This window comes from Pituophis catenifer, unplaced genomic scaffold (assembly GCF_029215685.1).
Source record: "Pituophis catenifer annectens isolate HBS135680 unplaced genomic scaffold, rPitCat1.0.hap2 SCAF_4, whole genome shotgun sequence".
In the NCBI taxonomy this organism is placed as follows: Eukaryota; Metazoa; Chordata; class Lepidosauria; order Squamata; family Colubridae; genus Pituophis; species Pituophis catenifer.
The window spans coordinates 11,623,544-11,639,986 of NW_027256884.1; the positions used below are offsets into that span (position 1 = coordinate 11,623,544).

At 39.1% G+C, this 16,443-nt stretch overlaps 1 protein-coding gene across 2 annotated transcripts in view; it reads right to left on the reverse strand.

Annotated features, from left to right (window-relative positions):
- Positions 1-16,443, reverse strand: part of KLHL1 (kelch like family member 1) — a 163,085-nt gene that overhangs the window by 51,350 nt on the left and 95,292 nt on the right. For both annotated transcript variants that reach the window (XM_070942781.1, XM_070942779.1), the window contains 2 exons: positions 15,378-15,590; positions 1,416-1,602 (listed from right to left, as the gene is read on the reverse strand). In XM_070942781.1, the coding sequence (XP_070798882.1) occupies positions 1,416-1,602; positions 15,378-15,590 (400 nt within the window). The remainder of the gene's footprint in view (positions 1-1,415; positions 1,603-15,377; positions 15,591-16,443) is intronic.

Sequence of the window (16,443 nt, forward strand, 5' to 3'; positions counted from 1 at the left end):
CCTCTGTGCATGGGCAGTAAAGCACGCGCATTGGCGAACTGTTAGGGAAGGTAAGTAAATTTCACCCCTGCACAAGAGGATTTGGTTTTTACTATGTTCTTTCCGATCTTCTGACCAAGAATGATTCCTGGTTTCAAAATGGCAGGTGGGGCTGGAAAATCAAAGTCCTGCCCCTTTTTACACGCATGTATTGTGTGCAACACACATTGCAAAGGAGCAGGGCTTCGTATAGATACATAGCCATTTTCGGATGCTTGTAGCTGTCACCGCAGATGTCACTAGTAAACACTTTAGATTTCTGTGGTTCAACAAATGGCCTATGGGATATTTATTCAGCTTTGTTTCAGGGTTCCACTTGCCAGAAACTATTTCCGACAATCTAGATGAGACAAGATTACCGAACAAATAAGCTGAAGATTTTGGTCAAAAGGAACATTTTGTTAAAAAAAACAACAACCAGAGAGACCTAAGAGAAAGCAATAGGAGATGAGTAGATATATTTTCCCTTCCATCAACTTGCTACAACTGTCAAAAAAGGTAAAGCACCACAAGATATTTAAACCATTATCCACTCAGCACATTGCAGTCAACTTGGAGCTTTTTCTTTTTTATTACTTTATGTAGTTTTTAATCGCTCAAAAACTGATGATGGTAATTTACAATATAAGCTTGAAGACACCATGGCTAGTCATACCAGAGAAGTTTAAAAAGAATAGATATATACAGTAGTGGCCAAAATTGTGGAAACCCTTTGGGAAAAGTGTATTTTCTAAAACTAGCTAATAACACCACTTTTTTTTTTTTTTTTGAGTAGCACCATAAAATTATATATCAATGGAAAGATAATTTAATCAAGAATGTAATGCAATAACTTTTAGGAAGGATTTGCTATTAGAATGGCAGTTACAGTATAAAGAAGAAAAGTGAAACGCTAGAAAAAATGAGATATACAAAAATTATCATCATAGAAAAATGAGATATACAAAAATTATCACCATGTCAGTTAATACTTAGTTGGGTAACTTTTAGCATGAATTACGGTCTTACAACATCTTCCCATGGAGTGAACCAAGTCTTTTAGTTCTGCAGCTGTTACAATGTGAAACCAAGATTGAATGATGGCTTCTATTAACTGGGTTTTATTGCTGGGTCGCTTCTGACTAACTAGTTTCTTTAATCGGCTCCATAGATTTTCAATTGGGTTAAGGTCTGGGCTATTCCCAGGCCATTCCAGCAGTGGAATATGATTAATCTTGAAACTCCAAAAAAAAAAAAAAAAAAAAAAAAGTGGTGTTATTAGCCATCAAACCTCAAAAATTAGTAGTGGCCACAATTTTGGCCATTACTGTAGCTAGTACATGAAGGAAAAGTAATCCTTTTCCATGTCTGTCTGGAAAACAACTATTAACTGGTACCTTTATTGTTGTCCATTCCTCCCACAGCATACAGGGTCCCAACAGTAGATTTCCTTGGCTTTGTTCTTGGACTTTGCATAAGTGTTCGTCTTTCTGGTAAAAGATGGTATTTCATGGCTTCCAGAATCAGCTTCTGACATTCCAAGTCATCTTTAAAAAGTGCATGGTTTTCTAGATCGGCTAAAATCTGTAAATTATACGAGTTATGATTTAATAGTGATATTCTACTTTTTAACAGCCTGATCCTCAGATCTCCTTGCACAAGCTTCCGTGATGTAGAAGGCTTGGACGTACAAAGGATATTGAGGAGGCCTCTTGTTTCAGTAAATAAAAAGTCATAAATAAATCCACAAGAATGACAATCCAGATGAACAGATAACAAGATGGCCACAGTCTTCTTTGGAGCAGTAATCGGTGAAATAATTACATGTCGTTTTACAATGTTATCAGCATCAGAGGTGGTATTCAGCAGGTTCTGGAGAACCGGTAGCAGAAATTTTGAGTAGTTTGGAGAACCGGTAAATACCACCTCTGACTGGCCCTGCTCCCGTCTATTCTCTGTCTCCCGAGTCCCAGATGATTGGGAGGAAATGGGGATTTTGCAGTAATCTTCCCCTGGAGTGGGGTGGGAATGGAGATTTTACATTATCCTTCCCCTGCCATGCCCACCAAACCACCTCCACCAAGCCATATCATGCCCACCAAGCCACGCCCAGAGAACCAGTATTAAAAATGTTTGAATCCCATCACTGATCAGCATAGCAATTGAGAAGCTAAGCTGTTAGTCGTCCTACTTCTCAAAGAAAGTGGTACATTACCATGAAATTGTGAGAATAGGAGACAGACCAACACTTCTGTGCATGGGTGAACATTCTTTTCAACTGAGATCTTAATTCCCATTTTATTTTTTCTCAAGAAATCCCAGCATTTCAACAATTGATGTTCCCCTCTTTTCCTTATGGAAACATCTTTTTCCCCCCTATGAAAAGATCCCTAAATCAGAAATGATACCTATTTTTTCTTCCCCAATTTCATGGAAAGGAATGTCTAAATCCTAAATCTCCCTAATTTTTTTTTTTCCCGGAGGGAAAAGGATCATGTTTTTATATGAAGTTCTCATTCTTTATTCCCCACAACATCTGCAGGACAAACCCAGGATTAGAGATCTGTAACAATTGGGAAATATGATTTCTTTTAAAACAATGCTATATTGACAAGGACACGTATACAGGTAGCCTGCTTAATATAATTAATTAATATAATTAATATAATATAATTGTGTCTCCACACAGTGGTTGACATTCAAATGGACATAATCAACTCCAGCCAGTACTCAGCTTGGTCAATACAAGACCAAGGAAACTTTGAGACTTGCAAAGAACCCTGTCTGGGAATAAGAGAATTAACATTGGCGAAAAGACCGTAAGTTATTATGCAATCACATACAAATGGTGATGGCCATTTATTAAACTTGAAAATGGGTAATGGAAAAAGACTTTCTTAAAGATCAGGAATCAAAATGACACTTGCTAAGGTTTCTTTGATCATTACATTCTGAAACATCTGTTCGCTTTATAAGTAACTCCACAAAGAAGAAGAAGAAACTGTGACAGATGCAAACAGATGCTTCTGGCCACCTTCTAAAAGATGATAGAGAGAACACCTCAAGGGAAATGTTTTGGGAGGATGAGTCCCAGAGATAATGATCACATTCATAAAAGTGAAAAAGGGAAGATTAGTTGGGAACTACATTCTTAAGGTTTCCACGATGGGAACGCCTTTGTACATAAGAGAGAAAATGGTGGCATGCGATGAGATGCTAATAACTCCAATAGAAATAAGTTTATCTTTGAGTGAACAGGAAACAAAAAGTGAAACCAAGGAGACTTGGTAGTCATGCTACAATAAGGAATAGTACAAATCAACCAAATATTCTGTAGATATTTGAGCAAAGATGAAAGACATGGATAAAAAGATAGCCTATACAATAACCAATTTAAGAAATTGCAAGTTACAGATAAAATATTAATTTTTAGAGTGTATCTTGCAGTTTAAAGTCTCCCTTTAGAACGATATTTTATGTTACATTTTGTTTATCTTGTCTTTTGTCTATAGCTTTTTCAGGAACTTTAAGATCATAGACTCTACGCCAACCCAGTGAATTTAAATTTGAAAGAAACCCACGAGATGCTAAAACTGAGACAAAAGCAAACTAGATTCTTACTTTTCGGGGTAAACTGAATGCTCTATCTGATGTATCAAAGTCCTCGAATGACCCAAAAGAATTAACGATTGCACCAAAATCAGAAATTCTATCTCTTAAGTTCACATCCAGCTTTGATTAAACTGGTATAAATAATGTCACTCGATATATCCCAGAGATTTATCTGGGAACTAATGTCTAATGTCAGCTTAAACAACAATAATAGCAATAAAAAAGCTTAAATATATTCTTGGATAACAGTCAAAATATATAACTAGTTTTACTGTCTAACGGGGATGAATTTAGAAATTATGGCGGTTGCTGATGCTGTAAAAATCTCCCATATAGTAAATTAACCCATAACATTGGTTCAATAAGTCTGCAAAGCAAACATTAGGCTTTTGTCCCTATGCATTTCATCTTCCCAAAGTGTTACACAGAATAACTAAAATTTAATTAGCTGCTGCCCTTGTGCTATCATAAACCTTACTTCCCTGCCATGCATCCGCAGGGGAATTGTACCGGGGTTTGTTCAGAAATAAATAATGCATCTTATGTATCTGTGACAGTTTCTCCATCAAGGGACAGGCAATATTTTCCACTCCTCTCTCTTGTAACATCTAAGCAACATATGCATGGCCTGACATCACAATTTTATGCGTTTGCCAACACAAGCTGCGCGTGGAGCAGGGGTGAAATCCAACAGGTTCTGACAGGTTCTGGAGAACCAGTAGCGGAATTTTTGAGCAGTTCAGAGAACCGGTAGCAGAAATTTTGAGTAGTTTGGAGAATCGGCAAATACCACCTCTGGCTGGCCCCAGAGTGGGGTGGGAATGGAGATTTTGCAATATCCTTCCCCTGCCATGCCCACCAAGCCACACCACACCCACCAAGCCATGCCCATAGAACCGTAAAAAAACAGTAAAAAAAATTGGATTTCACCACTGGCATGGAGCCAATCCGTACGCTAGGAAAACTCCCCATAAAAATGTTAAGGACATTGGGAAGTTGTTGCGAAAGTAGCAAAGAAGAGAAGAGAAGAGAAGGCTGCCTTTGATACTCCAACCCAAGCTTCAGTTTGTAGTTCAGTCTCAGCAAGCATTATTTCATCACTATTATTTTTAATAGGAGATGCAGGTACCTGATTTTAGTACTAAGTGAAAGAGATGCATAGGAAAAGACAGAGATGCATCTGGGGGAAAAATCGATTTGCTGAGATCCAGGAATGAATTTTAGAGGGTTAAGATTGACTGAAAGAGAAGGTCGACTTCATACAAGCCCAAATTCAGAATTAAAAAGCAGGGTCCACAACTGTGGTGGGTTGCTCCTGGTTCTGTCCAGTTCTTTAGAACCGGTAGTAAAAGTGGTGGGAGGCTCTACCCACCTGCCTGGACATCATAATTGATGATATGACATTTGCAGAAGCGCACGCATGCACTCCCATTGCAAACCAGTAGTAAAGGTAAGTAGAACCCACCCTGGTCCACAACAACATGATGAGGTGAGTGAGACCAGCTGGCCCAAAGTCACCCAGTTTTTGTGGCCAAGGCAGAACTACAACTCACAGTTTCCTTGTTTCTAGCCTGGTGCCTTACCACTAGACCTTGTGGCTCTCAAGCCCAGAAAACACAAATGTTTTCTTCTAATCTTCTTCTTGATTACACTAATACTCAGTCTTCTGTCTTTCTGGATCTTGAAGAATGACCATTGTTTTAAAAGGATACTAGCTTATGCTCTTACTGGGACATTTTGCCTGGTATAACCAGAGGGTAATTTAATTGCAAATTCTCAAGTTGACCGTGGAATTAACTTTAAGAATAACTTCCGGCCAGTCTCTCTGTTCAGTCCAACTTACCTCAAGCTGTGGAAATACACAGGTAGTTAGGCTGAAAGAGAGGGACTGGCCCAAAAGTCACCTACTGAACATCTGCAGATGAGGGTGAACTTGAACCCGTCTCTCCCCAGTCCTAGTCCACTGCCACATTGATGATGATGATGAAGATGGAGATGATGATTCTGAATCAACCTAATGCAAGAAAGGGAGAATTGATTAACCTAAGCAAGTAAGGCTCCAATAACCTTTGAACTAAAAAAAAAAAAAAATCATTATGCAGGTTACTTCAACAAATTGGAAGCACGCGTGCAACCACTCTCAGGTAGAAAATTAACCATCTTTTATTGCTTTCAGAACCAACAACAATCTCTCCATACAGTGGTGGGATTCAAATAATTTAACAACCGGTTCCCTGCCCTAATGCTGGGTGGGCATGGCCATGGTGGGTGTGGCCAGGGGGTGTGACAGGCAGCACTCGGCCTCCTGCACCCCCCAGGACCAAAAACGGGTTGTGGGGGGATGCACCACCCCCCTGCACCCCGTTTTGGGCCTAGGAGGCCTCCTTGAAACCTCCTGGGAGTGAAAACGGGCCGTGGGGGTGGGGGCACGCCACATTCCCTGCATCCCATTTTGTGCCTAGTAGGCCTCTCTGCAGCCTCCTGGGAGTGAAGATGGGTCATGGGGGGGCCTGTGCCCCTAAGAAGCCTCCCTGCACTTACTTGGGATCCAAAATGGGGCACATGGGGACTCCTGGAAGGGGCGGTACAGGAAGGGGTGGGGCCACCCAGAAATTTAACTACCAGTTCGCCCGAACTGCCCGAACCGGCTGAATCCCACCACTGCCTCCATATCTGCTTCTACTCAAAAAGTCCCATAATGTGATCTAATTCATTCCCTATAATCCTCTTGATGATATATAAAACCAACATATAGAAGAAGAAAGACATTTTATGTCTTTTTATGGGTATATGTTATTTTAGTATGGCTGTACACCGCCCTGAGTCCTTCGGGAGAAGGGCGGTATAAAAATTTAAATAAACAAATAAACAAATAAACAAATAAACAAATAAACAAATAAACAAATAAACAAATAAACAAATAAACAAATAAACAAATAAACAAATAAACAAATAAACAAATAAACAAATAAACAAACAAATTTCCATTAGAAGGACATAACCAAATGTCAACATCATAGCCACAATCAAAAGACTAAGAGGATGAAAAGTTTTGCCTCAGTCCAATCTTAATTTTTAACCTGAATTCCAAAAATCAAGGCATTTGGGTTGAATTGTTTCTATGTATTGGGTTGCAAATAATCTACAGTGAATTCACCTGAAGGCATTTTGCTCACAGCGAGGACAAAAGGTTATCCTACTCAAATATACACAGATTCAACAAGATCACAGTTGTTCAAAATGTCTGAATAGAGGCAACACTATTACACACAAAGCATTTTTGTGGTTTTGGATGTTGCACCTTGATGTGAATAAATAATATTTTAGGTTTCTTACTGCTTAATATATGAAACATTTCATAAAGTTTAGCCTTTCACAGACTGACCTTATCTACAACTCATCATCAAATAAACAGAGGTACTCAGGGGGTAGGATATCAAGATCAATCCCACAGAAATTCAGTAAATCATAAAAAAAAAATGAAGATATTGAACTGTCTCTGGGTTCTATCATCATTTCTCTGTAGCTTTAGAAGGTCCACAGAAGTATTTCTTAACCTTGGCAATCTTAAAACGAGTGGACTTCAATGCCAAGAATCCCCAAACCAGCCATTTTGGCTGGAGAATTCTGAAGTCCATCCATTTTAGAGTTGCCAAAGTAGAAAAATACTGGTCTATAGTCACTGGATCCTTTCCCATCTAAACAGCAGGGTACAGATTTTGACAGTAGAAAAAACAATGTTTATTATAGATAGTGCAGCACCAAACACTACTGATATTTTAAGGATGTAGAATCACCTTCTGTGTATAGATTATCCCGACTTCAAAACTGTCCTTTTTATATTCAAGTTCCAAAATTTAATAAAGGGGTTCCATTTAAAAAAAAAACTGAAGACAGATGTCATGCTTTCCTTTCCCTAGGGTCCCATCCTATGCTGTAAAGTCGTTTCTTCAATTTAAACAGCTAAATGTCTTTGCAATGAAATCTTGATTACCATTTTATGCATTCTCATCCTCATTCTCATCCTCAGACCAATATAGATGTTTGGTCTCTGCTAAATAGGAATTTAACCAGCTTTATGCTTCTGAAAAAGAATTTTATTACACGGCACAAGCAATGATATTAGAGAGAGGGTGAGAAATTAAGTTATTAGTTTCTAAACTCAAACGAGTCTATATGAGAATGCATATAGAGATTTCAGCTTATAAATATGCACACACAAACACACATATGTAAAAACTTATTAAATTAAAATACAGTTTTAGCAGCCGAAGACACTTAATGAATAAAGAATCTGCAGTTATAGAATAATTGCTGGTTCATTGACCACGAAAGCTTTCTACTATTTGAGGTGGAAGGCATTTTCTTCGGCTTCAGTCTGGATATTATACCTTTCAAACATTTTTCAAATTGTGTGAAGGGTGTATCTCTGTATCTTAATTCAGCATATATGCAGATTCTGAAACCAGGAGATTGTGGTGAGCATAGGTCATTAGCTTAGGCCATTGAGTCTCTTCTGAAGTGTGGTTATTGAAATAATTATATAATTATTATTTGACTCGTAACCTCACTGTAAGGCATGCATTACAGTAGATATATTTTTGAATACTTCAAAGAAAGATCAGAGTATATCTATCTCTTTAGGCCAAATTATTAAAACCATGAGAAGTAAAAAATGACACCAATTCATATTGATCAGGTATTTCAAATTTAAATAATTCACTCTGTAATCATTTTGCTAAGTCTTTAACCAAATTCAACCACTTGCAGACATAAAATGTAATTATCCTGTCTTATTTAACTTCCCTCCATGACAGAGGTAGTCCTGAATATATCAAACTATCGAAAAATGATAGCTACGCTCTTAGCACATTCTACAGTTTAGTAACAGATAATTATCCTGTTAAGAAAATATCCTCTATTATTTTATTAATTGCAATGCAGTTTGGAAAGGCAGAATATTAATTCAACAGTGGAATGTGATTTAATCTTTTGGAGTAAAAAAATAAATAAAATGATAATCCTTATTTTCATTGTATAATGTTTTAAAAGATTTTTGTTTTACTTCTCTCTATCAAAGGCTAAGACTCTGAGCTTGTCGATCGAAAGGTTGGCAGTTCAGTGGTTCGAATCACTGCGTAATTGCGTAATGGGGTGAGTTCCCATTATTTGTCTCAGCTTCTGCCAACCTAGCAGTTCGAAAGCACATAAAAAATGCAAGTAGAAAAATAGGGACCACCTTTGGTGGGAAGGTGAGGACCCAGATTGTGGGGGCAATAAGCTGACTTTGTATAAATATACAAAAGTATGAAGGCTATTGCTTAACACATTGTATGCCGCCCTGAGTCTTCGGAGAAGGGCGGCATATAAATCAAATTTTAAAAAAAGGTAACAGCGTTCCGTGCACCTTTGGTGTTTAGTCATGCCTGCCACATGACCATGGAGACATCTTAGAACAGTGCTTTGACTTAGAAACAGAGATGAGCATCACCCCCTAGAGTCGGGAACAACTAGCACATATGTGCAAGGGGAACCTTTACCTTTATCACAGATTAGCTTCCTAGCTTCCACTCCTCCGGGTGCCGTCAGCCAAACAATGCCGACTGGCGGCCCCCAGGGGGAGAGCCTTCTCTGTGGGGGCACCTACTATCTGGAACGTATCTCCCCCCAGAGATACGGAGGATCCCGGATCTGCGCACCTTCCACCGCGCTTTAAAGACCTTACTATTTCACCAGGCCGGCCTAGACTAATTTTCCCCCTCTTTTATAAAAGATTTTTAATTTTTAAATATCTTTTAGTATTTTATACATTCAATTTTAAATTGGTTTTAAAAGTTTGGGGTTTTAAATTTGTCGGGGCCAAAATTATTTAATTTGATTTTATTCTACTTTTAAATTTTGTATGTATGTGTTTTATTGTTTGGCTGTGCACCGCCCTGAGTCCTTCGGGAGTAAGGCGGTATAGAAATCAAATCAAATAAAAAACAAATAAATAAATAAAATAAAATAAATTAAAGAACAGGGACTATTAATAGGCTTAACAACCCATAGTGCTAGTAATGGATAGTTTTGATTTAAAAACTTGAATGATGATATGTTCCTAATTTGATCCTTTAGGTCTTCCAATCATCATTGCAGCTAAATCCGTCTACCTTGCTGCTGGCAGTCTTCTTCTCTTTCTTTCCATCAGCACCAAAGCCTTCACCTGAGAGCTGTTTTAGGTCCTAAGTAGGATCAACTGAGGCCAGTCATTTGTACCTCAAGGGGAAACTCTGGACTAATTGGTGCTCTTCCAAAAGGCAACTGGACATTGAAGACGTTTCGCTTCTCATCCAAGAAGGTTCTTCAGATCTGACTGAATGGTGGAGGATGGAAAGATTTATCTTCTTTGCAGTCATCTGGTTGTTAGCACTCTTTCTGAGAATCATTGAGGCCACCTAGAGGTTTGTCTGTGCCCTCAGGGTCACCTGAATAGTGCAAATGGGTGTAGAATCTTCTTGGAACTGCTGAAAAAACTGTTGTAAACAGGAGATAGATGCTACCTATCTGTTGGGGAGGGACTGTGTTGCAAACACGAGATAGATGGTGAATATAACTCCTTCCATTTTCCACTAGTCCAGTTGCCTTTTGAAAAAGCACCTTTGGAACAATCATGCCCTAGATGATTGAAAATCTCTGTAGACATCTAATTGCTAATTTGTTTCCATTGGTTTAGTTTTCTTGGCTGTCCGCTCAGGACTCTTCTCCAACACCAGGTTTCAAAAGCATCAGTTGTGTTCCTATTGCAGAATCCCAAATTTGGACAGATTTGAGAGTTCCCGCAGAAGCCACTAATCCGTTTCTGACAGATGATCACCATGCCTCTATTTTAAAAACTTCAAAGAAGAAGAATTCATAACTTCATGCTTTCTTTCCTCATCCTTTGGCCTTCTTCTATGATCAAATGACAGTCAAATTTGGAAGCATTATTAACATCGAATGGATTTTATTCTAACTTATTTATTTATTTGGTGCTTTGGGGATCAGTTTATGCCATTAACTGAGATGGAATGGATCAGCAATTTGCATCATTGATCATTCCCTTAAAACCAAACTAATCACTTTTATGCATACGTACTTAAAATAACTTCCAGAATTACTTTCAGGCAAGTGAATATAGGAGTGCATATTATTCATGTAGAATACATGTACCTATTTGTTCTATAGTCCCACAGCTTTCATGAAATGCAGATGATTCTCCCACAACCAATGTCAGGGGTGGGATTCTACCGGTTCGGGTGAACTGGAAGCGCCGCCAATCAGCTGGGAGCAAACCGGGCCTGTCCGCTCGCCCCTGCACTTTACTTACCTTTATCTTCACAGCAGATTAGTGTGGTAGAGTGGATTGCTGCACCTCAGCTGTTTTAATTCCCTAGCACTAACACAGAAGGTGATTTTTTGTTGAACTGCGCTGCGCGATCACCGAACCGGTTGTTAAACTGGAAGGATCCCACCACTGACCAATGTAATTGGTGGAACTTTGTAGATTTAGCAACAATTTCAACAAACATGGAAAGGACCTCCCCAAGACCTTTGCTTTATGTTCTTGAACTTGGTTTGCAAACCTGTAATCTCTGATTTTAAGGAAGTTCTTTAAATTCCTTCCAGAATTGTGCTGCCATATTGTTATTTCTTATTTAAAACTTCTGTTCTGTTTTTTTTTAAAGTGCCAGTCAATTTTGCTTTTAAGAAGTTGGACGTGAATTGTCCCAAGAGGACATAGCCATGACAGATTTACTTTGAAACTGCTGCTTTTTGGGTTTTTTCCAAGGCAGCATATTATTTAAAAAAAAAGCCTTTTAGAATTTTTAAATTCACAATAATGCCAGTCTCGTGAGACCTTCTATTCCAGACAAGTTTAAAGATTCATACAAGCCAATCTTTGCACAATGATTAGACATGCATTAGAAATGCAAATTACCTTTACTATCCTAATTGATCCAGTCTTACCTTAACCAATATTCTGATTTAGTTTGCTAGCTGTAAAATAAATCCAGTGTAATTATTCTTAAACCCTGCCTGAATCTATTTTAATTAAAACCTGGCACTTTTCCACTGAAAGCTTTAAGCGGTTTTATCTTGGATAAGGTTTTAAAATGTAACACTTTACATACGTAATCTCACATAAAAGTAAATCTGTTAAAATTAGAACAATAATTTATCTGGCTTAGCTTTAGGGTTTTCATTTCCACTGATCTGTTTTGCATTCTGGTTCCTTGCTTGTAAACAAAATATATCAAGGGAAGCCACTCCAAGTCACAAAGCAGGAGTCATCAGAAAAGAAAGGAGAGAAATTAATTCCACTTTGCTCATCAACAACTGATGTCAGGAGGGTAATGAGCTGATTAGGGCTCGGCTGTATGGAGCACTTTGCAATGTGCCCTGGTTTGGACAAAGCACATCTACTATGTGTAAAGGTAAAGGCATCTTCTGGCCAGTTGTTTCGGCCTGGTCAGCTGCCAGCAGAGCTAGCTGCAGAGTCAGATGAGGAGGAGGTGGAGGGAGAGCCTGGGCCGACTTCAGAACCTTTGGGAGGCACCGATAAGAAAACAGCATCAGAGACAGAGGCAGAACTGGGGCCTTCCATCCTCCCCCAGTGGAGAGGCAGCTGTCTTCAGGTCCTGAGCTGAGTGAGGTGGAGGAACAGATGGGGCCCATCCCAGATGCGCGTATGTGCAGAGAGGAGAGGAGAACAATGGAAATCAATAAGCTGGCTCTCAGGGAGAGGCAGAAGCAGACGATAGCCAGCCCCTCCATGGCTGGGAAATAAATAGGAGAGGTTTGGGAGTGGTCGGTTGTTGCAGACAACCGTTCGTTTCTAGTATACGGCAAACAATTCGGATTTTTTAGCTAAACCCAGGTTTGTTGGGACTAATTACTTTTGAGTTTTTTGTTTATCCACATGAATAAAAGACTGTTACTTCCCAGTTACAAAAAGGGGTTTGTTTTACTCGTGAGTAAATGTCTTATCACTACTTGTGACGGTTGGGTGTGAACACCAGTCATGTCCAACTCTAAGGGGGGTGCTCATCTCTGTTTCTCAGCCGAGGGAACCATTATTGTCCAAAGTCACTTCCTTGGTCATGTGGCCAGAATGACTATATATCAAGGTGTACGGAAACTGTTACCTTCCCACCAAAGTAGTGCCTATTTATCTATTCGCATTTGCATGATTTTGAACTGCTAGGTGGGCAGGAGCTGGATCAAAGAACAGGAGCTCACTCCGTTGTGCCGTGCTTGGATCTCGAACACCCGGCTGTCGGGTTTCCAGCTGACGAGCTCAGCATCTTTAACCGCTGAGCCATCATCGCCTTCCCATTCCACTATATGTGTAAAAATAATCAAATTCTCCAGAAGGCTGTGTGTGTAGGACTCAGCTGGACTAACTCACCAAACCACACATAAACTAGATCCTGGCTGTTGCTCCCAATCCTACCTTTTATGGTCCCATGCTTTCCCAGCGTTTCCCAGCTGTATTGTTTTCTGCAATTTGTGTACTGCTTTTAACTTTTCAAACATCATGCCACTATAACGCTTGCTTCTCATGTTACCTTTTATCGTGAGCCCCATTTTAAATTCTACATCAAAAAAATGGCATTTCACAACTATAGGTAACCCTCGACTTATGACCATGCTTGAGCCCAAAGCTTCTGTTGTAAAGCGAGACTGTTGTTAAGTGAATTTTACCCCATTCTGCAACCTTGTTCTTTTCAGGGAGTGCCCTCTCAGCTGAAGTCCAGATTCAATTATAAGTGAGCTTCAGTTCTCTGATTCCCAGATATTATTGTGAATACACCATAATTAATATCTCTTTTGCAAAATGCTTCAACACCACCATTTTCCATGTTTTCTATCACTGTCTGAATCCACCAACTAAGATTGAAGCTAGGAAGTTCCAAGGAAAAGTGGTGATTTATTTTCCCACCCTTCTAATGGTTGTGTGGCTGTGAATTAGACTGGTTTTGAAAAGAAACTTCATAAATATTTTTTTCTGCATATTAAAAAAACATAGACATGTTATCCCAAAGGTGCTTTTTCAAGAGGCAATTGGATGCTCTGGTTTTTCTTTGAAGATGTTTCGCTTCTCATCCAAGAAGCTTCTTCAGCTCTGACTGGATGGTGGGGAATGGAAAGATTTACACTCCTTGCAGACAGCTGGTCATTTGCATTCTTTCAACAGTTCCAAGAATGTTCCACCTACCCATTTTCATCACTCAGATGACTCTGAGGACACAGAGCCTTAACGACCCGCTAAAAGAATGCAAACAACAACAAGAAAGTCTCCTCCTAAAAAAGTACCTTTGGGACAACCATGACCTGGATGACTGAGAATCTCTACGGACTTTTAGCTATACAATTTGGGATGAACACCCTTTGAATGGTGGGGAATTAGGAATGGATTTCCAGAGGAAAAAATGCAGACTACAGGAATAATTAGAACTACTCAGGTAATCCTGAGGACACAGATAAACTTCCAACTGCTTCAATGTCCCTCTAAAAGAATGCAAATGACCAGCTGTCTGCAAGGAATATACATTCTTCCATTCCCCACCATCCAATCAGAGCTGAAGAAGCTTCTTGATTGAGAAGCAAAACGTCTTCAAAGAAAAACCAGAAAGTTCCATTGCCTCTTGAAAAAGCACTTTTGGGACAGACATGACCTGCATGACAGAAAATCTCCATAGACAGACATGTTAGGTTTCTAATTATTCTTTTTTTTAATTAGGGAGTGAGGTTTTCTAATGCTTATTTATTTTCTTATAGGCATATTGATGATATGCTAAGAATGGTAATCAATGAGCTTATTTATTCATTTGGTAAGTTTATGATTAGGCGGGCTAACATTTTTACTTTCTTATTTGTATGTTTAATCATATTTTGAAGAGAAAAATCTATGAAAAAGATTCACAGGAAGGGAAAATAAAATTTTATTTCTTTTCTATATTATGCCAAACCATCTTTTGGTGGTGGGGAAGAGACGCCCAGAAGTTTTTCAACGGATAGTCCTCCAAATCAGAAGCAGATCATGATGTTCTAGATACTGCCCTGCTCCAAAACAGAACTAAAGCACCACAAAATGTTTCTTGTTCAGAGATTTACCATATTTTTTGCACTATAAGACGCACCAGAGTATAAGATGCACCAAGATTTTGAAGAGGAAAACAAGAAAAAAAATAGTTTTTGGCCTCCGTGTGTCTGGTTTTTGCCCTCCCCAGTCCCCAGGAGCACTCTGCAGGCCTCCTAAATCCTCTGCACATCCTGTTTTTGTGAAAAATGGGTCTGTTTTTGCAAAAAACGGGCCCATTTGGAGGGAAAACGGAACACACGGGGTGGAATTTTGGGAGACCAAAAATGGCTGTTTTCGGTATATAAGATGCACGAACATTTCCACCCTTTTCAGGGGGGGAAAAGTGCATCTTATACTCTGAAAAGTACGGTAACATCCAAAAACCTGCAGGTCCATCTCCAGAATAGCTGGATTATGTGCTGGAAAAGATGCAACACACTCTTTAGGAACTCTTTTTTTTTTTTTTGTTCTTTAAGTTCTATAATTTTGTACATGCCACCTAAAATCTCTTGTTCCAAAATTTTGTACATGCCACTTAAAATGCATATTTGATAGTTGAGGAAGATATTGACTTTGAAATCCAAACACAAACACGGAGAGTGTGTGAGAGAGACATATCCAGAGGTAACTAAACATTTACCTGGGGTGGAAGAAGTGGTAGTCGGATGTAGGCAAGTAACATACTCAAATCATTACATCTCCTTTGAAGGTCATATTTGACCCACTTCATTAAGGCATGGAAAATGGTTTCTTCATCAGGAACATTCACATCATCACTGGCAAGAAGTTTGTGCAGTTCCTCTGCTGGCAGCAGCAAAAATTCTTGATTTCTAATCACCTCCATGATGTTCTCCTATGGGGAAAAAAAACAAAACAAAAAAAACAACACCACCAAAACAAATCATTTAGGCTGTTTTCAAGTGTAAAAAGTAAACTGTCAGTCAAATGAGCAAATCTAGAACAAATATACAGTATACTAGCTGGACGCCCATGCTTCACTATGAAACTAGGTGATCGGGCATGATAAATTGACACTTAAAGCCTGAAACTTAATGTAGAATGTGTAACTCCGTAGCATCAGGGCATGTTAATATAAGGCAACTGACCGTTGGAACAGAGGGGGAGGGGGAGTAGAATGTCCCAGCCCACAGGCCAGATGAGTCACATGCTGGCCACACCCATGCCCAGTTTAGCAAAGGGGTAGCATCAGAGCATGTTAATATAAGGCAACTGGCAGTTGGGACAGAGTTCCTTTCAGGTGGGGAGGGGGAGTAGAATGTTTAACTCCTTAGCATTACAGCATATGAATATAATACTGTATATGAAATACTAATGAACTGATGGTCATTTCGAAAAACTCTTTCTTAGCGAGCACCTAGGAGCCAAGAGGAATATATGTGCCAAATCTCAAGTTTGTAGGCTTTACTGTTCTGGAGATTTCATGATGAGCGAGTGGTATTTGGCTTTTATATATATAGATTGCTCTACACAGAAGCCTGTAAAATCCATCCATTCCCAAGAGAGAGAAGAATGGCATAAAAGTCTTCTTAAGTGTCTGCCTGAATGTATGAGAGTTTGAGTAGAGGACATATCACTGTCTCACCTGCTCTGTCTCTCATCTTTTTGATGTAAATTTAAGGGTGAGCTCTTCTTGTGTTCAATTGCAAGCATTACAATTCTCAACCTCATCTGGAACTCAATTCTGT